The following is a 23878-nucleotide window of genomic DNA, read 5'->3' as shown; positions in this document are numbered from 1 at the left end:
ATTTAAAAAAGAATAAACTTCTGTGCATATTGTTTTAAATATTTTACTATTACTAATAAAAGCTTTACAGATATTTTATTAAAAAGGAGCCAGACGGTCGAAAAAAAAATACATTAAGATGATCATTTTACGACTATCAGCCAGACGGATTTACGGTCAAGATCCAGAGAGGCTTGCAGTATTTTTCTGGAATTTGACACATCACGTTTTCTTTGGCGATTTTCTGACTATTAGCTGTAGATATGGATTTCAGCTCCTTGTTGTCTATAGCACAGAAGAATGAGAAGCAATATAAACCGGTAAATTTATTTTTCAAACTTTTTTATTTGACTCTGAAAAGGATATTATTTTGGATTCTTTTCACTTTTTTTTTTGCCAGGGCCACACAGCAAGATGTCATAATATATGTAATGTGTAAAGAAGCTAAATTATTTCTTGCAACCTTAGCTTGACTGAATGCTTGACTACAGGTAAGCCTTTCGATGATGGTAGAAATGACTATCTGCAAGGCAGCCTAGCGCAACTAATTCACAGACACTTGGGGGTCAGAACCTGTCACCCCTCCCAGTCCGCCCCTGCCAACCTTCAGCCAGTGTATTTTCACCTTTTAAATCAAACTGAGCACATGTCTCGATCATACAACAACTTCTGTTACCATTTCAATATGTTTAAAAAATCTCCCATATATACTATCAATGCTCAGAAAAACTAAAGATAACTTACTTCGCAATGGGAACACGATTTTTTTGTCCAAGGAATAGGAGAATAGATCCCAGCTTGATGTTGCGCAGTCAAATTTACTATACAGAGCCGGGACACAGACAGTATCATTAGCGGTTAAAACAAAAATACTTGCTACGAAAGTCAACTACCGCTGTGGTCTAGGAAGTACAGGCGCTGGTTCTGAAATGTTTTTTGTGCAGGGCCGCAGGTTCGCTCCGAGCTTTGGGCATTCTTTTTTTAATATAATATTTTCAATTTCTTTTTAACAATCATGACAATATATTCTCACGATAAAAAAAATATGTAAAAAAAGAAGAAAAAAGATCGCCCATAGCACGGAGCGAACCTGCGGCCCTGCCCAAAAATAAGCTCACAGAACCAGCATCTGTACTCTCTCGGCCATCACGGCAGTTGATGTCGTGAGCGAGTATTTTTATTTTTAACCACTGACGATATTGTCTGTGTCCTAGCTCTGTGTAGTAAATATGACTGCGCAACATCAAGCTGGGATCTATTCTCCTATTCCTTTTGTTGAAAATGCTCGGAGTAAATGGTAACAGAATTTGTTGGATGATCGAGACATGTGCTCAGTTTGTTTTAAAAAACGAAAATATATTTACTGAGGGTTGTCAGGGGCAGCCTGGGAGGGGGAGGGATGCTGACCCCCAAGTGTCTGTGAACTGATTGTGCGCAAAGGAAACAGGCTGATTCAGACCATGGCTGATTCGGACCAAATATTTTGGCTGATACGGACCACATACTTGGAATAAAAGTAGATAATGACCATATATTTTGGCTGATTCAGACCACAAACTTTTATTTAACAGTCAATAATGACCATAAATTTTGGATGGTTCAGCAATTTTCAGAAAGTAATGTTGAGAGGTTTAACTTGAAGTAAAGACATAAAATATACACCGTACAAGCAGGTAAGAAGTTTTGACAAATTAAAATGCATCTAAATACGGACTTTAATTTTTCTTTGCATCAGACATTAAACTTAATACTCATAAATTTTATTTTTACTCATGACATTAGTGTCAGGAAAGCTTAAACAATTTGGGCGGAATAAGCCAAGTAAATTTGGTCCGAATCAGCCATGGTCGGTCCGAGTCAGCCTGTATTCGTGCACAAAAGGCTCTTTGAAATATACAGCTAGACAATAACGCCCTCTGTGCACAACCCACTTACCATTCAAAACAATGCCTTAAGTTTTCCTTCTATATGTATATAACCAGCGACGCAAATCACTTGGCAAACTTCAGAGGCTTCAAATACATAATTAAACCCAATTTTTCACATGCCTGAAAGCTCATTCCAAATACAATCATTATATGTCCTCCTCTGTTTTGTAGACAAAAAGTTCTCTTAAACTCCATGAATGTCAGCATGTTTTCCACTTACACCATTACATTTCTACCTCAATCATGTGTGTATTGATCGCTTTATTTTTAAACCTCACCAGCTTAATGTGTATGTAAAACTGTAAATCATGATTTTTAAATCACATGGTTTTTCACCACAGTTTTGATTCTAACTACTTGAGACGAAGAGATAGATATACAGTAAATGTCACTTTGTGAAATCGTTAAAGCAGTAGAAAAATTGGTCTTTATCGGTCGTTCCTTATCCTCGTACCATACTTGAGAATCATAGGTTGTATACGAATAATGGATGAAAATACAGATTTCGCAATCTATTTTTAGCTCACCTGAGCATGAAGTACTCATGGTGAGCTGTTGTGATCACGCTGTATCTGTTGTGCGTGTGTCCGTCAAGTCGTCCGTCCGTCATCAACAATTGTGTTTAAACAACATCTTAAAAACCATTGAATGAATTTTGATGAAACTTAGCCTGGATGTTCCTTAGGTGGTTCTATGCCAAAAGCAGTTGTCTAACAGTTCTACTTGGTTGCACATAGGCCCTGCCAGAGCTAAAAATAGAAAAAAACATCAAGCAACGTCACCTCCTGAAAACATGGTCCGATTTTGAAATAATTTCACACAAATGGTAATAAATAATTTATGATGCCTTGCAAACAGTAAAGATCAAGGTTTCCTTCTGCAGGACTTAAACCTCACACTCCTTTCCTTAACAGCAAACGAAAAAGGTTGCCCGATCGTCTAGTGGTAACACCCTGGTCCAAGACTGTCAATCCAGAGGTCCGGGCTTCGAATGATCAAATCCTAGTCCAGGCACTAGACATTTCTGAGATGCTCTTGAGTGTCTCCCATCTAGCTAATAAGAGGCTAGTACTGGTTCTACCTAGGAAAGATAGCTTCACGTGTATCAGTGCTATACACTGGGCATGTTAAAAATCTAGACTGTCTATTCGCTAAAAAGCTAGGCTGAGTTAGCCAGACAGGCCTGTATCTAAAAGGATTTCTCTCTCTCTGTTCTGGAGTTTCATCTCACTCTGTCCCTCTATGTCTGTACTAGCAGTCTACATGAATTTGGTGCCCTGAGTGGCTGCCTTTGCACTATGTAAAGCGCCTTTGAATGTGTTTAACATGACAGCAGACACTCTTGAGAACAGAGAAACTTAGGCCAGTACTCCATAACAGGGGACATTGACATTTTTTCATTAATTTTTATATCACAAAGATTCTTTTTATTTCTAGACTGAGGGAGGATATAGAACAGAATTGTCTGCCCCGAAAAAGGAGAAACAGAACAAGCCAAGGTCAGAGGTTGTGCAGAAACTTATAGATGAAAAAAGAAAAGAAAAAGGTAGTTATAACCATACATAATTGAGCCACGCCATGAGAAAACTAACATAGTGCATTTGATGTTCTACCAACTGAGCTGGCAGCTTATTTATTTTCTACTAAACTTAGGAATGAATCCCAAATAGTGAAACACTTTCCCACTATGGTTGAAAATTGGTCTTTGTATTTCTGTACAAAAATAATTTATGATTAAGACTAATCGGGCAATGTATGTCAAGCACCAAATGTCAGACCTGGACCCAAAACTGGGTCTCACAGTATTGTTGCTGTACTCACTGAGCTATCAGACCAAGCCTTTTTCTCCCCAAAATTGTGAATTAAGACCGAAACCTTGATATTTAGTATTTTTGTTTGATGTTTTATGGTAAAGAAAAAAGAAATGAAAATTCTGGAGCTATTTATTTTAAAATGTGAAAAGTTACTTATGTACAAAAGTTTGCAAATTTAGCACGAATCAGAAAACATTGAATGAAGTTTGAAATAAACAAAGAGATGGTATTTTCCTTATAGCTTTGAGGTATCAGTTTCTGTTGATTATTAAGTCCAGAAGGTGGTCTATTTTATCTAAAAAAATGCACCATTATTTTTTGCCATTTATAAATTTGATATAGAATTATCATTTATAAAATTTATTTTTCTTTGAATTTTTGTTACATCTGATCTTTGGCACATGTATATAACCTTACAGAGTTAGAAGAAAGGAAGAAAAAGGATCATGAAATGAGAAAAAAGTGGAAAGAAGAAGAAAAACAGAAAAAAGAAGAACAAAGTAAAAAGTTTGTAATACCTAAGAAGAAAGAGACAATTAAAAACGTTCTTAAAGATTTAGAAAGTGACAGTGAAGATGGTGCTTCAGATGGTAGTGTAAAGATAGATGCCCAGAAAAACTCCACAGATAATCATCGAAACCATGACAAGAACAGCAAGAGAGAAAATAATCACAAACATGACAGTCATAAATCTAGTAAACATAAAAGTGACCATAGTGAACATAAAAGTGAAAAACATAAACACCAAAGCAACCACTCTAGCGGTAAGACAGACAAATCTGAATCTCGAGATAAACAGGAATTACAAGATAGACATGAACACAGGTCTCAAGATAGAGAAAAATCTGGATCTCGAGATAGAGAAAGTCAGAAGTCTCGAGATCATGAAAAGTCAAGCCATTCTAGTCACAAATCACATTCACACTCCTCAAGTAAACCAAGTTCGTCTAACAGGGATAGTAAAGAACGTGAAAAACACACCAGTAGTTCAAGCAGTAAACATTCTAGTAGTGCAACTAGTAGCAGTAAACATTCAACTAGTAGTGATAAACATTCAAGCAGTAGTGATAAACACTCTTCAAGTAGTAATAAACACTACAGTAGCTCTTCATCACATAAAAGTGGCGGAAAGTCTTCCAGCAGCTCCGCCCACAAAGAGAAAGAAGGGAAGGCATCCAGCAGTGGAGTAGGGAAGAAATCTGCCAAAGACTTGAGTTTGGATGAACTGAGAGAACAGGTTTGTTGTAAAGTCTTCATTCTCATTCAGCTTTTAAATTTGTGTGAATTTTCTCTGTAAAATGATCGTTTTGTTTGATTTTAGCTCACCTGAGCACAAAGTGCCCATGGTGAGGTTTTAGTATTTCTAGGTGTCTGTTGTCCTGTACACAATTTAGCGTGAACTGCTAAATGCAATTTTAGCAAGCTTGGTTAGAAACATCCTGGCTCTGAGCTTTCTTCAGTTTGTTCAAACAGTTCCGATTGACTAAAAAACATGGCCACCAGAATTAGAAATAGTAAAAACTGTAAAAAATTATCTTGTCCAAAGCCGAAAGACCCAGAGTTTAGATATGTGTTATGATGTGTTGCATCGTCTAGTGTCTTTGTACAAATTTGCTCAGCTCATGCCCCTAAGGTCAAAATTGGTCCCACCCTGGCTAGTCTTGTTTTATGACTTAAAATATATTGGGGAAAAAATCAAAATCTGTTTGAAGGTCTAGAGATTAGATATTGGCATGTAACATTGTGGAGTGGACATTCCTCTACCAAATTTATTAAAATTGTATCCTTTGAGTCAAAATTGGTCCCACCCTGGGGTTCACTTGCTAAATATAGACGTACATAGGAAAGTCTTCTTGTCTAAAACCTCGAGCTCTTTAGCTTACAATTAGCAGTAATTGTGTTTATGTTGTTTTCTAGTTGCATTTTCTATGTGTCTTTTAAAATTCCATTTAATCTAAGTTGTATTTAAATAAATCAGAAATATTTCCCACTTTATAGAAAATTTCACTAAAATTATTCAGAGGTATATGTCATGATGATCAATGAAATATAGAAGAAAAACCTAATCAAAATAACATGAATTTTGATAAATATTAGTTTACAATATGAGACTATATGGCCTGAAACTGACATCCTGAATTTTGGAAAAGGACCCTTCAAAATTTGGGCCCAAGGGTCCTGGGACTCTTGGGTTTTCAGGTCTAGTGGAACCCCTGATGATCACAAAATTTGAGGGGAAAATGCTAGAAAATAGAAGTTTTGGTAGCACTTCAATAATTATGATAATTAGCACTTCAATAATTATGATAATTTTGTAATATTCTAGGTTAAGCGGATGAAGGAGTATGAGGCAGAGATAGCAAAAGAGGAGGAGAGGGAAAAACGAAAACAGCAAGAAGGGATGTCACACGCTGTGGAGTTCCAGAAAAATAGAAAAGGTCTTTATAATATATGTGTAAATATTCTGTAACAGTATGGCTTGTATTTCACAAGTGGCCTCCGTGGCAGAGTGGTGAAGTTTGCTGGCCCCTCACACGGGGTGTTGAATTTTTCATGACAAGAAGCCATCCAGCTGGCATATGGAAGTTCGGTGGTTCTACACCCAGGTGCCCGCTCGTAATGAAATAATACACAGAGGGATACCTTTGGTCTTTCTGCACCATTAAAGCTGGAAAGTCGCCATATGACCTATAATTGTGTCAGTGTGACGTTAAACCCAACAAAAATAATGTATTTCACAAATAAGTACAAGCTTGACAGATATTGAAATCATTGTTGTTCTAGCAGGAGATCAGATTAGATATTTGATCTAGCATCAACAAATCCTCATAGGTTTATTATTCAGCATGTAACTTTTGAGTTATTGCCCTTGACATAGTCAGAAATATACTTATGGAGCATTCAAGCATAAAGGCTTTAAAATTTTGTGTCATAAGTCAGTGTTACATGTACGTAACACTTGCCTTTGCCATCATAAATTCAAAATTCAAAAAGTTCAAAAACTCACATGTATTTTAACAAAATTATCCCCTTGGATTTAGAAAATCTAGGTTGAAGTTTTGCATATAAATTCCTCTCTGCAAAGTCATTGCAGATATTGAATTGAAACTTTATGCAAGTTGATGAGGTGGGTTAAACATCATGAAATGTGTCTTAATTGTATTTTGGCAAAGTTACGCCCCATTTCTGATTTGGATTTGGAAAATTCAGGTTCCAGTTTTGCATGGATGTAACTATCTCTAAAACTTATGCAGGTTCTTGGTTGAAACTTCACACAGATGTTGGGTGCAATTGAACAAGATCACAGCACCAAGTCCCATAACTCTTACATGAAATTGGACAATATACCTATTCTTAGATTTTACTCACAAAGCTGCAAATGGTCGAGAATGCAGTCATAAGACAGCTCTTATTATGTCTCTCACACAGTGGTGTGGGAGACATATTGATTTACTCCTGTCTGTCTGTCTGTCACAAAGCTTGTCCGCACTCTAAGTCAAACATTTCTCATCTGATCTTCACTAAACTTGAACAAAATGTGTTTGACCATAAGACCTCAGTCAAGTTCGATAACTAGCCAAATCGGCCAAGACACTTCGGAATTATGGCCCTTGAACATAATTACCAACAACTACCAGTGCAGCATTGTAGACTGGTTACTCAACTCCACTACCGCTGATACAGCATTGTAGACGGGTGCAGCATTGTAGACCAGCTACCACTACCGACACAGCATTGTAGACCGGTTACTCCAACATGTGAATACCAGTAGGCCACAAACAGTATACAAAGACAGACTTACTATTCAGATGATTAGGCAGTTGAGGGAGACATGTGCTTTTCTCAAAAGCACCTCTCCTTTCAATGGTAGTGCAAATTAATGCCATGGCTAGTTATATATAAAGTATTTAGTGTATACTATTTTTAACTTAGCACATGTTACTATTTTTACACACAAATCTGTTGATTTCATGCTTGCATAGATACAATATAGTAATTATTGATTTTTTCAAAGACGAAATTTGGGTATAATGCGTTAAAATCTAAAATTTATGGATACATTACAGGTGTAGAAGTAGACGAAGTTGAAGCCAGGAAGGCAAAAATTTTGTCGAGAACTCAGATGATCTTGGAGCGGACTAAGGCCAGACTTGCTGAGGAAAGAGAGGGACAAAAACAGAAAAGACAGAGAGAGGGTGGGAAAAGAACAAGTGCGTATAGTTTTCATTCTGTCATATGTAACATGTAATTTTAAAGATGAGTTATGTTGGTCTATATGATTATACATACGTTTTAGAAAGTTGATGTGGGCATAATTGCTGCATTGTTGTTAGATGGGAGGTCACCTGAATATCCCCATCGTTACTCAATTCATATTTCATAAGACAAAAACATCTTGATTTGTTGTGTTACCATATCAACCAGAGTTTGATTTGATAACTGCATTAGTCATTCTCGCTTCTAGTAATTATGTCTCCCCCAGGAGACATATTGTTTTTGCCCTGTCCGTCCGTCCGTCTGTCCGTCCGTCCTTCCGTCCGTCCGTCCGTACGTCACACTTCATTTCCGAGCAATAACTGGAGAACCATTTGACCTAGAACCTTCAAACTTCATAGGGTTGTAGGGCTGCTGGAGTAGACGACCCCTATTGTTTTTGGGGTCACTCCGTCAAAGGTCAAGGTCACAGGGGCCTGAACATTGAAAACCATTTCCGATCAATAACTAGAGAACCACTTGACCCAGAATGTTGAAACTTCACAGGATGATTGGTCATAAAGAGTAGATGACCCCTATTGATTTTGGGGTCACTCCATCAAAGGTCAAGGTCACAGGGGCCTGAACATTGAAAACCATTTCCGATCAATAACTAGAGAACCACTTGACCCAGAATGTTGAAACTTCATAGGATGATTGGTCATAAAGAGTAGATGACCCCTATTGATTTTGGGGTCACTCCATCAAAGGTCAAGGTCACAGGGGCCTGCACATGGAAAACCATTCCGATCAATAACTTGAGAACCACTTTACCCAGAATGTTGAAACTTCATAGGATGATTGTACATGCAAAGTAGATGACCCCTATCGATTTTGGGGTCACTCCATTAAAGGTCAAGGTCACAGGGGCCTGACCATTGAAAACCATTTCCGGTCAGTAACTTGAGAACCACTTGACCCAGAATGTTGAAACTTGATAGGATGATTGGTCATGCAGAGTAGATGACCCCTAACGATTTTGGGGTCAGTCTGTGAAAGGTCAAGGTCACAGGGGCCTGAACATTGAAAACCATTTCTGGTCAGTAACTTGAGAACCACTTGACCTAGAATGATGAAACTTCATAGGATGATTGGTCATGCAGAGTAGATGACCCCTGTTGTTTTTGGGGTCACTCCGTTAAAGGTCAAGGTCACAGGGGCCTGAACATTGATAACCAGTTCCTATCAATAAGCTAGAGAACCACTTGACCCAGAATGTTGAAATTCATAGGATGATTGAACAAGAGTAGATGACCCCTTTGTGGATTTTGGGGTCATCTATCAAGGTCAAGGTCACAGGGCCTGTCATGTAAAACCATTTTTGAATAACTTGAGAACCACTTGACCTACAATGTTGAAACTTATAGGATGATTGGACATGCAGAGTAGATGACCCCTATTGATTTTGAGGTCACTCGATTAAAGGTCAAGGTCACAGAGGCCTGACAGACTTGAAAATACCATGGTTAGAATTGAGAACACTTGACATGAAGTAGATAACCCTTGCAGACGATATGTCTCTTTACTTGCGTCTGACTGACTCGCCTAAGGATTTTGGGGGGCATGGCTGTTTAAAAAGATTCAGTTCTCATGGGGCTGCCTGAAAGAAAAACATTGTCACAGTAAACTGAGGGACTATGACCTTGAGAATGTGAAACTAATATTTTGTATTGGGCATTGAATTTTAGTGACCCTGTTAGTTTTTTCACCGATTTAAAGTATAGGTCATCTGGGTGCTTGGAATGGAACAGTCTATCATATTGTAGATATTCAAGTTGGATGACCAGAATTTGTACTTTATAGCATGTTTTTGAAATGAGATCTAGAATGATCTATGTTTGATTTTGGCTTAAACTTATCTAAAGTAAGTCACATTATACATACTTCATGTAAACTATTTTTCTGATAATCTGTTTATTTGACCTACAATGATAAAATTTAATATGTATTGGTATTCCAGGTATAATACCCTTATTTTATTTTAGGTACTTATCAAAGGTCAAGGTCACAGAAGCCTGAACAGTGACTTTAGAACCACTAGGCCAAGAGTGTTGAAATTTAGCGAGATGACTGGACATGCCAAGTAGATAATCCCTATTGCAGCCAACCATCAGTGTCTCTTTGACTTTCGCTCCTGACCCCTTTTGACTTCTTGCCTATAGGACTTTGCATTTGGGGAGACATGCGCTTTTTTACAAAAGCATTTTCTAGTTACTCTTTATGTTTGATGTCATTGCCATTGAAAAGTAAAGAAATGCTTACACAAAGTAAAACAGCAGGGATCTCATGACCTTTGAGACCAGCTGTGAAACAAATATTTTAGGTATTGGGCCATTTTGAATTTTGTTGCCGTTGTTCAAGTTTTTCCAATTTTAAAGTTTATGTCGATTCTGGAAGTAGCTTGTGAATGGCAGAGGCAGTCTTGATCATTATATGTATATATTTTCAAGGTTAGAGATGAACAGCCAATTTTGTCTTTTATCACATGTTTTTGATATAGGATTACTTAGAAATAGATCTAATATTTGATTTGCTTAAACTTTCATCTTAGAATATACAATTATACATACTTCATTATAACACTATTTTCTCTGCATCTAATGGCTGTTTATTTTTGGTAAGTACATGAAAGAAGTTTTATTATGTACTGTGGGTATATTATTTCCTAGTGTATACATAAATCTGTGGATGTTTGATTCATTTCAAGAATATTATAGAGGCATTTTTGTAGGTGTCATTTTATTCCATGTCAGCTTCACAGACAATTAGAGTAAAAGGGTATGTAGGCTTTACATAAGAAAATGGCTCTCAAATTTTCAGAAATTTGAAATGTTGGCGACAAGATGCATAATAACTTGTTTTCTTCATTTCATTGATATCTCATCTGATATAAAATGTGACTGTAATAATGAATGTCTTAGTTACCATGGTTACGGTAACATTTAATCATTCCCGAATTGTCATGGGGGTAGGCATGTTTACTAGAAATCAAACTTGCATCTTTAAAATTCATTTTAAGGGAGCCCTCTATCATGAAATATTTCATCGTCATTCATTATAATTCTGAGATGGTTTAATTTTTGAAAAGGGAAAGAATTTTGATAACAGTTAGCTTGATTTCAACTAATTCAGAGAATTCTTGTGTTTTTAGTCCTGTCTAGAAAATGCGAGAAATAATGAGCTTATTACTATTGGTCGTCGAAACATTTCTAAACCTTAATTAAATTTTCGTACCTCATGTGAAAGTCTTTTGAGGGTAATGTCTTATGAAATTGCAAGTCATTTTCCATACATGTTATTAACAGTTTCTGAAATTTTTGATGAATTATGGCCATTTTCTTAACGTAAGTTTTGTGTACCATTTTATTTGCGTGTCTTTGGTAGCTGAAACTCAACATTTTTTTATCTATTTTACCAGTTTTAAAGAGTATAACTCTTAAGCATTTTGTTAATTAGTAGGCATTTTTGATTGGAAATCAATTGGAAGTTTTTGAAGTACCATCAAATTTATGAAAAAAAGTTTTGACATATAAGCTTTTGTAACTTTTCAAACCTACTGGTTTTCCATGCATCAAGGTCATCAATCGTGTCACTTACAAATACTCATTCAAAATTCATTTACAATTCCTGATTATGCACCTTTTGACTTAGAAATGTTGCTTTAAGTTTTTCGGTAGTTTCATGTTTGATGAAATGAGTGAACATAAAGTTTGTTTATTCATGTTCAGTAAAAAACCTATCAAGGCAACAGATACGTAACATCATCTTTGGACATTGTAATTTATGGCTTTGTGTTCATTGGTAAAATTGTGGTTCAGAATCTTTACAAAGTTTTGTCAAGATATTTGACAATGGCTTTAAAGCTTTAAAACTTGTTATCATTATTTTTCATTGGGGAAAATACATAACTAAACCCTTTTTAATTTATGGCCCTTTTTATAACTTTGAAATTTCGTCATTAGTTTTTTTTTAAAAGTCAGATTTTATTTTTCATAACTATAAGAATTTGTCTTGATATTTTACATAGTTTTCAAACATGTTTTCCATCTGGTTCAAACGTCAATACTCTAGCAAAAAATTTTTATTGAATAATGGCCCTATTTTGATTAGAAATTGTTCTTATTATTTTCAAAATATGGTTTTCACAAATATACATTAAACTTTTTTCCAAATCATAGGTACACAGCCATTTAGTGAAGACTAATCGAAGTCCCAAATCCTGTATATTTTTTGTTTTCCATTTGATTTGTTTTATCAGTGAAATAATGATAATAAGTTTTGAATACGTTTATCAATTTTTGAATTTCAGCGCGTGTTCTTGACGACTTGTTTCTTCCCTTCGTCGAATAAATGGCAAAATTGTATCGGTGTTATATACCATTATGGATACTCAAAAATATTTATATAACTTTACAATTACAATTTTCATACCTCATGTGAAATTCTTATTAGGTGAGATGTCATTATGAAAGCAAGTCATTTTGCATGTTATTAACTTTTGAAATTTTTGAAAACTGGAGGCCATTTTCTTACATAAATTTTGTGTACCCTTTTAATTTGTGTCTTCCTGGAAAGCTCAAATTTTTTTTTTTTTTAAACCAGAATTTCTAAAAGAGTGTAAAGTGTCTTTTGAACATATAATGTATAATTCAGTAGAATGCATGATTTGAAATGGAAAACAATGAAGTTGTTCGAAAAGTGAATCAAGCATCAAAATATAATGGAAAAAAAGGTATAGACATATAGCGTAGCTTTTGTAGACCATTTTCCCGAAATCCTACTGGTTTTCCATGGCAGTATTCAAGGTACAATCAATCCGGTGTCCTTACAAATCCTCATTAAAAATTCAATCTTCACAAATCTTCCTGATTTATACACTATTGTTGAATAAGAAAATAGTTGTCTCCCTTTAGCTTTAAGGTAGATTTGCTTGTTTGAAAAAAACTGAAGTGATAACATAAAGTTGTTTATTCAGGTAACATACAACAAAACCTGGACCAGGCATACAGAATCAAAAATCAATCTAGGAATTGTATTTATTGGCAATTTGTGTTTGCAGTGATAAAAATTGACTAGGTCACAATCTTTCCAAAGATAAAATGAAATGATAAAAATGTTGACACATGACATAATTCAAAATGTCTTAAAATCTGCTAGAAACTTATTTTGTCATGGGCAGATATCCAAAACATAAGCAAACAGACCTGTTTATTTATTTGCCCAATACATTATGTTAATAAACAGCAGTGAAAAGTTTCATCAAAAAGTACAATGTAGAAAATTTTCTATTTGTAAAAAAATGTCAGCAAAATTATAATTTTCTCATAGACTCCGATCACAAGAATTTGTCGGTATTTTTCATATTTTCCAATTCAGTCTTACTTACTTACATAGTGCGTTCCAAATCAGTCAAATAGCAGTCTAGCAAAAAAAATTTTCTTTTAAAAATGGACAACCCTATCGCTTTCATTAGCCAAATGTTCTTAGTATATGTTTCAAAATTTGGTTATTCGATCAAACTATACAGTCAAACTTTGTTAATTCGAACTCGGATAATGCGTACACCACCCTTCTTTTGAACTCATCGTCAGGTCCCGGAAAAATCCCTGTTTATTTTATGTTTTCCAGTGAATTATAGAGTTTTCTCAGTGAAATAAAAGTGATAATCCACAGTTTTGAAACAGTAGATTATCATTTTTATTTTCACTGTTTTTGCCGAACTTGTTCCGGTCCTTCGTCGCAATTAAAGTCAAATTGTATACCGGGTGTTATGAATACCGGGGACCATAATGACGATGACGTCAATAAAATGACGTCATTTGTGTTATGCTTTTTGTTGATCTTTCCCGCGTTTTTTGACATTTTTATAAATTACGCAACAAAAATAGAGTTTTACACATGAAATAAAAAGAAAATTTGTTTGTTTCAGTGAAATATCAATTTTATTTCACTGGTGAGCACCAGAAAAAGGTCTTTTTTTTTTTTACGCCACTCATGAAAATATCAGTTTTTGATGCTCACTTGTAAAATAAAATTGATATTTCACTGAAACAAACAAATATCCTCTATATAATGAATTTTTTTCGATAACTAGGAACAACCGATCACTCAAACAAATTTCGCTGGTCCCATCAAGTTCGAGTTAATGAAGTTTGACTGTACTTTGTAGAAAAACAGATGATTGGAACATGCAGAACTACCTTTAACTGTTGAGTACCGTAGTCTATCCATTGTTACCTGCTCTGTTGTTATTGTTGCACTCAGGTTATTTTTCTGAACTTACCTGTTGTAAAAAATAAGAACATCATTCACAACACCACCTCATTCTCATTTCTTAGCTCATCTGATTTTTTGAAAAAAAAATGATGAGTTATTGTCATCACTTGGTCAGTGTCGGCATCGGCGTTGCCTGGTTAAGTTTTATGTTTAGGTGAGCTTTTCTCCTAAGCTATCAAAGCTATTGCTTTTAAACTTGCAACCTTGTTCACCATCAATAGCTTACTCAGTACAGCAAGAAACATTACTCTATCCTGCTTTTTGCAAGAATTATGGCCCCTTTTGGACTTAGAAAATATCAGATTTCTTGGTTAAGTTTTGTGTTTAGGTCAACTTTTCTCCTAAACTGTCAAAGCTATTGCTTTAAAACTTGCAACACTTGTTCACCATCAAAAGCTGACTTTGTACAGCAAGAAACGTAACTCCATCCTGCTTTTTGCAAGAATTATGGCCCCTTTTGGACTTAGAAAATATCAGATTTCTTGGGTTAAGTTTTGTTGTTTAGGTAAACTTTTCTCCTTTACGGTCAAAGCTATTGCTTTAAAACTTGGAGCAGTTATTCGCCATTAAAAGCTGACTCTGCACAGCAAGTACTGTAACTCTACATTGTTGTTTGCATGAATTATGGCCCCTTTTGGACTTAGAAAATCATAGGTAGAACAATATTTCTATTATACAGAGACAAAAATCAGATGAGCGTCTGCACCCGCAAGGCGGTGCTCTTGTTTATCATTGTTGCTAAAGAAAGTAAAAACATTAAAGATAATTTGATCATGTCATATATGATGAATTTTATAATGTTGAAAGTATATAAGTTATACAGAATTTCTTACCACTAAAACTGAAGGGATTTTTGTGGGAAATCATCAAAAATTGATCATGCAACCAACACATGACTATTTGCTGTCGAAGTTCTTTAGGCTAAGGAGAATTTGTCATTTTTCAAGTTAAATATACTGAATTGTACTATAATGCTGATTGTTTATTATATTTTGTTATTGTTTGAAGGTGATAAAGAAAGATTATCAAGCAGAGAATGTGACAAAATCAAATCTAGAAGTGTCGTAAAAGATGACGATTCTTCCGACGACGATGAACCTAATCAATCACTCGATCTCAGCTCTAACCAGGAACTCATGCGATCTGAATCTGGAGATATTCTCAAAAACATTAAGAAAAAAATTGATGCGCAACTAGGCAATTATAACTTCCCTGATAGAGAACCCAAAGAGAAAAAAGTAAGGAAAAGTACCGGAAGTCTTAAAAAGGACATCAGTAGGTCCAAAGATAGAAATTCTTTTCATAAACACGATAAATATAAAGACAAGCATAAAAATAATGATAAGAGGGAGAAAATTAAAGAAATGATGAGAAAAGATTATAAAAGTAATTTCTCAGAGGGTGGTAGTGAACAGCCAAAAGTTAAAAAGCCTGTGATAGTTAAAAGATTCCAACAGCAGCCTCCGTCATTGAACTTTAATGATTTGTTGAAAATTGCTGAAAAGAAATGTCAGGAAAAAGCTCCAGAACCAGTGTTCAAACCTCCAAAAAAGGTTGAAGAGAGACCACAAACTCAAGAAGAAATTGATCGAAAGAAGAGAGCAGAAGATGTGAAACGAAGAAGAAAAGAAGAAGAACAAATGTACAAAAATAAAACACAAGTAGTTAAAACAAGTGCCAGTGATAAAAGTGCAATCAAATCTAAAAGTGATTCCAGTTTATTGAAAAATGCATTGACAGGAAAATCTGCAAAACAAAGTCCAGCTCTGAAACCAAACCAATCTGTAGGTGGAAATAAACAAATTAACCAAAAGGAGAAAAAAGAAGGAAAGTATGACGTAGAGAATAACAATGTGCTGGTTTGTAGACCATCATCCTCTGCAGGGAGTTCTAAAGCTCAGCCTGAGGCTTCCAACCCTTGGGACCGAATTTATGGCCAGATTAAGAAAAATAATCCAAAGCCAGGTAACTTTGCATTTGATATCAGCATTACTGTGAAATCATTGATATTCGTGGGGGAGTAATTTTCGTGGTTGAGTCAGTCCACAAAATTTAATCCCAATGAACAAGTAAAATTCCCATTCATTTTATGTTCTAAAGTTGAAATCCACGAATTCATATCCCCACGAAATTGCTGTTTTTACAAAAACCACAAAAATTTCATGCCCACAAAATTAAATGATTTTACAGTATCAGAACAAGCGAGATCTAGTGCCCAAAACCACTTTCTTTCACTCAGAAATGTTTATTATAGTCAGTATATTTTGTTGTGCTTAAAATAGAGAAAAAAAATTCAAAAACTTCTTTTCAAAACTTCATCAAAATTGTTTTGTAGCATGATTATAAGATCCTCTTCCAAATTTATTCAGATGCAGGGGCTTAGCCCCTTTTAGGGGCTGCTAGAGCTAAAAATAGAAATTCCATTAAATGGCTTCTCATTACGCTTGACGGATATTTTTCAAACTTGGTTTGTAGGTCCTCTATACAAATTGGGGCACTTGGCTTCTTTCAGAGGCCACTAGAGAAAAATAGAAATACCTTTAAACAACTTTTTCTCTTGAACTCTTTTATGGATCTTCATCAAACTTTGTCTGTAGCATTATTATAAATTCCTCTCCTAATTTTGTTTTAATAGGGGCACTTGGCCCCTTCAGGGGCAACTAGAGCTAAAAAGAAATACCTTTAAACAACTTACGCTCATGAAAGACGTGATGGATCTTCAACAAACTTTATCAGTAGCATCATTGTAAGGATTCTTCCGAACTTGTTGAAATGGGGGCACATGGCCTCATTTTATGTACCACAAGAGCTAAATATAGAAATACCTTTAAACAACTTCTCATGAACTGCTGAATGCCGATAATAGTCTCACACATTAATTTGAGCCGTGCCATGAGAAAACCAACATAGTGGGTTTGCGACCAGCATGGATCCAGACCAGCCTGAGCATCCGCGCATTCTGGTCAGGATCCATGCTGTTCGCTTTCAAAGCCTATTTCAATTGGAGAAACTGTTAGCGAACAGCATGGATCCTGACCAGACTGCGCGGATGCGCAGGCTGGTCTGGATCCATGCTGGTCGCAAAGCCACTATGTTGATTTTCTCATGGCGCGGCTCATTTATGTAATCAACTTCTTTTGCCTCAGAGAATATTATGGTCCTCTTCCAAAGTTGCACACACTGTAGCATGTTTAAGCTCTGAATCTCGGGTGAGCAATCTAGGACCATCTCTTTAGTATATATGTTCTAAGAATTTAACTGTGACAGTCCTTCATGGAACATTGTATAATTCTAAGGCATTCTGTTTGGTTTCAAGGAAGACAAACTTTCATTCATAAAATGTGTCAACTTCATTATTTTCATAAGTCTTCGTCAGGTTAATAAAATTAGAATATTGAATATAACATTGTCGAGTTAAATGCTGCTATAAAAATGAAGTCACATTTAATATTGTTGCTATAGTTAGATCTTAAATTTTACTAATATGTGGTATAAGACAGTTCTTGTCAGAGCCAGCTTTTCATAAAACTCTGGAAAAACTCTACGTAATGGGTAGAACTATTTACTGAAATAGTAAGATGTCAGATAAAATGTAAATATACTGCAGAGTTCTTCATACATGATAAGTTTTGATAGGAAGCTCTTGGGGAGTTCTTTGCATTCACCCTTGACATTGTACAGTACTTTATGTGCCCGAGTGGTGGGGACTTGAAGTCGCTCTTATCAGTCTGTCATCTCTCCAATTTTGTGTTGTGCATATCTAAAAAATAATTTTACCCAGAGTCATCAAAATGAAATAAGTTAGAAATTTCTGTTAAGTTATCTTAGATCCTACAATTCTGGTAAGAAATTAATAACCAGTCTAACCTATTTCATATGTGATTTTCTAGCCTTTCATGTCTTAATGAATTCAACTGTAGTTATTGAGGAATTTTCAAAATTTTGTAATGGTAATATGTCTTCAATATTATATTATACAGAAAAGAGAAAGCGTCAAGTATTTGAGAGCTCCGATGAAGAAGACGAGTATGACGAAGATGATGATTTCATTGATGATGGAGATGATGGCGCCATGGATGTCTCTGCAGAAATACGCAACTTATTTGGCTATGATAAGAGAAAGTAAGTATTTATGTATATCTACATTATTTAAGGATACTGGTTATAGTTTTAAATATGACCACCTAGGTAGCCTAGTTATAGAGCATCCTTTTCAAGTGCAGGAGGTTGTTTAGTTATTTCCTGTCCATGTCCTACCAGAGACATGAAAAATGGTACAAGAAGACTCCTTGCTTAGCACTCAACATTAAGAGGATAGTTCCAGGGCTGGTCAGCCAGATGTCAGTGTAATGTGACTGGGTGAGTTATTATGTCACATGTCTACTGCATGATATTCCAGTAAGGCAACACTGTAAAGTTTGGCATTGAGCTCACTGCTTCAAGTAGACACCTTCGTTCATATTTATCTGAAAAAGTAAAGTTGAAAAAGATGCTTAGCTGGAACACACACACAGTTTTAGACATGTTTTGCTGTGATTATGTTAGAAGTGCTTGGGAGATTTGAAAAGTGTAAGCCGATGGACATACATGTGTCATATTAAATTTTGAATGGAAAGTATTGAAAATTTCAAACATTATGAAAGGCTTTGTTTCCTCTACATTTAGACAGAATTTTATCCAATGAGTAATTTTGAATCTACAAAAAATCAGTTTTTATGTACTGCAGGACTCGTTCTTGTGTTTCAACATTAGATATACCCATTTTCTTCATGCCACATGTCAGTCTCGTTTCACATTTGAATTCACTCGATCTTTGTATGTTGTAAAATAATTAATTTGAGTGTGTGGAGAGTGATAGTTTTCTTCTATTTCTTGGTTATGCCAGTCCACAAAATTAAATCCAAACATACCTAGAAGAGTCCTAAATATTTCAGTTTTAAAGTTTGACATCCCCAAATATAGACCCCTACAAAATAGTCCTTTTTTTTCAAAACCAGGAATATTCATGCACACAGAATTGAAATTTTTGAGGAACCAGTCTTCTAAACTATTACATTTATTTTAGATTCAGGGATGAAGATGATGATATTGATAATATGGAGGCCAACTTCGCAACTATCATGAGGGAAGAAGTCCGAAGGTTAGTATTTAGTGATAATGATAGTAAGAGTTTATAGTTATTATGCAAAATATTTCTGTGTTACCAGGAAAGATAATGTCACATGTTATAAGCTCACAGAATGTGTGATCATCAGTCACTGTGGTAAAAAAGATGAACCTGCATGTTGCTTACAGGATGCTAATGTTGTTTTATTGTTTTATCAGCTTTTATTGTTGTGAGACCCCAGGTACCTGTCTGGTCATTTTTATAGGCACATAAAGGCACTTGAGTAAAATCACTGACTCTATGTAACTGGATGGCCTCCTCACATGAAAGAGTTCTACATTGATAGCGAGATTTCAAACCAATGCATGGGACAGACAGTTGATTTGAAAATATGCTACCTGTACTGCTCACAGATGGAGGAATATTTTAAGTCCCATTTTACGTTAAAAATGGATAAAGCAGCTGTCCAAAGAGAGAGTATGCATTAACCTTTAGCCTGCTGGCGGCAAGTGATTCTGCCTATGCGAGCAGTGCAGACCAAGATCAGCCTGCACATCCGTGCAGGCTGATCATGGTCTGCACTGTTCGCTATTCAGTCAGTAAATTTACAGTGAACACCCCTTCGAATAATAAATGGTATTGCCCAAATTGAATGATGGACCAGTCCATTATAGAAAATTAGCAGGCTAAGGGTTAATAATGAAATTGTTAGAAATGCACTACTTTTTATATAGCATGTTAGATTATAAAATCAGCACCTTAAAGGGAGGTAATCAAAAACAGTATCCTACTGTTTGAACCAATTATTCAAAAAGTTTTAAAAAATGTTATAAGAAAATAATTAAGGAAAGTAAGATTTGACAAGAAATTCATGTATTTTATGTTTGTTACAAAGTATTTGGCAGTCACATTGTTATGAGACGTTTAGGATGCTGAAATAGCCTAGGACTCCTGGCCAGTCTGCAAGTTTTGTATAGAAGAAATTAGCATAATATTATTACAGTAGTTTAAGAAGATGATGAAAATGGAATTTGCCCTTTGTAATACACCATAAATTTCCTTTCTATTGCCATTCCCTTAGCAGGGTAGTGGTAGAGAGGGGGAGGTTATGTGCTCTCCGAGGCCAAGACATACCAAAGACATGAAAAAATAAATATATTCTGCACTCAGCATTAAGCGGATAGTTCTAGGATTGATCAGCATGGTGTCAGTATAATGTGATTTAGGTTGGATATCATGTTACATGTCTATGATATTCAAGTGAGGTAGCACTCTTAAAGTTAGGCATTTTGCTCATTGCTATAAGTACACACCTTAGTCTGTATGACTAAAAGATTGTTGAAAAAGAAAGAATGGACCCAAAGATACGCACATTCCCTTTTATGATCACCACTTGGTTTCTGTCTTGAAATTCAAAGTTGAGATTGTTATTCCATATTCCATAGAAATGTTGTTTAATGTTTTAGGTATATAATTGTCTGATCAATAACTTTACTGAAAACAATATCATTTCTTCATAAAAAGACACATCTGTATGTATTAATTTACAAATAATACATAGTATTTAGGTCCATATACAAAGGTACTCAACTTGACAAGCAGAAGAAAAGTGTTATATGGACCAGAGTGTAGCTTAGGGTTACATCGCATTCTTTATCTTGAACGCCCAGTCCGTAACTGCATATTGAATAATGTGTCGTGTAGAAATTGCTACATTATAAGAAATAAAGACATTTTATTATATTTTATTCGTATATATTAATATTGTAGACAAATGTATGTCGGAGATGTTGTAAAAAAAAAATTCCCCATATAAGTCATGCCCATGCCATATAGAATCAATGGTATCAGCATTTTTCTTGTCCTTTTATATCAATGACATCACATTGAGTAAAGACAGAAATATGCAAAGGAAATAGGCTATATAGTGATAACATACCAGATTTATATAGCGCCCTTTTCATGATCAATTTCACGTTCAAAGGCGCTTTACATAGCTCAAATGCAGCCACACAGGGCGCATAATTCATCCTCTACTAGTACAGACACAGAGTGATCTGACCAGAGGGACAGAGTGAGACAAAGCCCCCACAACAGAGAGATTAAATACAGGCTTGTCCGGCTAACTTAGCCTAGCTCGTTGCGAATAGACAGCCTTGTTCTTTAACATGCCCAGTGTATAGCACTGATACACGCAAGGATTGCCTGGGTCCCTGACCAGTACACCTCTAGTTGGGTGGGGAACACTAAAAAGCGTTTCTGAAAATTCCCGAGTAGCTGCCGGGGATCGAACCCCCGACCTTAGGATTGGAAGGCCAGTGTGCAAACCACATATATCACATATGGTGTAATAAGTATGTATTAGTAGTAAAATATTAATGATTCTGTTTTTCAGTGCTAAGATAGGAAAGATGGAGGATTTGGAAGACATCAGGAGAGAAGAGGAGGAGCTGAAAAGGAAAAAAATGGCCAAGAAAAAACAGAAATATTACTAGAGATACTGTGCTACTGGGCTGGGAATCAGTAAAAATTTAAAATTGGTTATTCAGTACTAAAATGCCTTACCAATGATTAATCAGGATGAATTACAGAAACCAGATGGATGAAATGAGTTGAACAACTAACTTCCGGAACTTTGGATGCTGAAATGAAAGCAATCTGCTGGGTTTTTTTTTTCTAAATAATGCTCACACAGAGATGAAAGGATAGAAGATTGTCAAAAATTGGCTTATTTCAGGTTTTGTAATAAAACTGTAGAATTTGTCAAGACTGAGAAGTTTAACCAAGGAATACATCACAAAGCATTTATTTTTCATGTTTTGTCAACATCATCTGTAATCAGTACACTACTAATACAAAAGAATATTGAAAATTTTAAGGAGTCAAAGGTAAACTAAGAAAAAAAGTGGTCTAAGAACTACTTTCCTTAAAAAAAACACAAGGAGTTTACTTGAACATGTTGACAGTTAAAATGATAAAACCCATTGTAGTAACATTAGGCCAGAAAGAAAAATAACCATGTTTTGGGTTATTTGACATCGCCTTCCCTCAACCTTAGAAATTAAATAAATAAGAAGGGTAGACAGGATTTTTATCTTTTCTAATTAAAGTGTTGTAAAAAGTGAATATACCAGTATCTATTAATTAATCTTATGAAATAAATTTAACAAATGATTACTCAAAATGTACTGAAATATTACTTCTGCAGCAAATAAAAGGTGAAAAAAAAAATTTAGGGTCAGTCACATAAACTGTGGTAAACCTTTCTTAAACTGCTCTGCCTTTTAGTGTTCTAAATATACATGATAATAAGATTATAAACTTGTGTTGTTTTACAAAACCTTGTTTAATGTTTTTTATTACATTTTCAAATACTGTGTTAAAATCTTATCAACTTACAGGTCTAGCAAGAATTATGTCTTTAAAAGTTTTAAGACTACATATGTCTGTTCATGATACGATAGTACATGTATACCTAAGATGTTATAGAAGATGCATTTTCAATACTTGTATATGTATGCCTCCATAATAAGTGTCTGCTTTTTTTATTCAGGTCACATTTGAAACTTTGGACTTTAGTTTTACAAGTACCACTTGAATGTTTAGAGTAGATTGTGTCAAAATTGTAATGTGCTGTATTTTTTCATCTCAGATGTTTTGTGGTAATGTTGAAACTAAATCATGTGTGTTATGAATTTACAATATATTATGGAAGAAAAAAGATGTATTCTTGTAATTTTATAGATATATGTTACCAAAAATTTATCGTGTACTGTTAGATCATTTTAATTTTATGGTCACAAACTTTTGTAGTTTTGGTGGAAAGGTCTTTTTGTGGGGATATGAATACATTAATTTCAACTTTTGAACATAAAATGAATGGAATTTCACTTGTAACTTCGGATTTAATTCTGTAGATTGACTCAACCAAGAAATCAATAATAATTAATCCTGTATGAATGTTGATAATCTTAGAGTATAACATCGGTATTTTTAGTGTTTACATTAATTTTCTTTTTTCAACAGGTATCTTTTTCAAACTTTTTCAAAAATTTACCAGTGTTTGTTACTGTAGAGTGTACTACCTGTATGCTGCTTTCTCCTTGATTCGAGCCTCTTAAATCTTATAGGGTTGTGCATATTTTTGTAAACCTGTTCAATTGAATAATTTTTGTTTTTTTGTTACAAAAATATTTGCATTTAACAATGGGCAATAAGAATTACAATGTTACCATCTTTTACATGTACTTTTTGCACAAGACTGAGAGGTCAACTCCACATTAATTTTTGTACAAGCTTTTTGTTGGCTTTAAATGGATGGTCACAAGGTTAATTTTGATTTCTATTTCCATAAGCAATATCATCTAAGATTGACTTCTTGTACATCTAAACAGTTGAATTGTCAGGATTACTTGTAATTTGGATTAATTCTGGGCTCACAATATTACCCAACCTAGTAATTTTCTTGAAAAAACAATTTTTGATGCAAAATTTTATAACTCAGGTATTACTCAATTTTT

At 34.9% G+C, this 23878-nt stretch overlaps 1 protein-coding gene across 1 annotated transcript; it reads left to right on the top strand.

The window, feature by feature from the left end:
* Positions 1-138: 138 nt before the first annotated feature.
* LOC123536838 (glutamic acid-rich protein-like) lies at positions 139-23591 on the top strand. Its single transcript, XM_045320308.2, has 9 exons — positions 139-299; positions 3345-3453; positions 4141-4958; positions 6048-6159; positions 7789-7932; positions 15260-16216; positions 18232-18373; positions 19317-19391; positions 21754-23591. Exons 1-9 carry the CDS (start codon positions 243-245, stop codon positions 21851-21853), a joined length of 2514 nt encoding a protein of 837 aa, XP_045176243.2. The 5' UTR covers positions 139-242; the 3' UTR covers positions 21854-23591.
* Positions 23592-23878: the final 287 nt, after the last annotated feature.

Source organism: Mercenaria mercenaria, chromosome 17 (genome assembly GCF_021730395.1).
Source record: "Mercenaria mercenaria strain notata chromosome 17, MADL_Memer_1, whole genome shotgun sequence".
In the NCBI taxonomy this organism is placed as follows: domain Eukaryota; kingdom Metazoa; phylum Mollusca; class Bivalvia; order Venerida; family Veneridae; genus Mercenaria; species Mercenaria mercenaria.
Note: the sequence above shows the minus strand (reverse complement) of the source record. Positions and strands in the feature narration are given on the sequence as shown.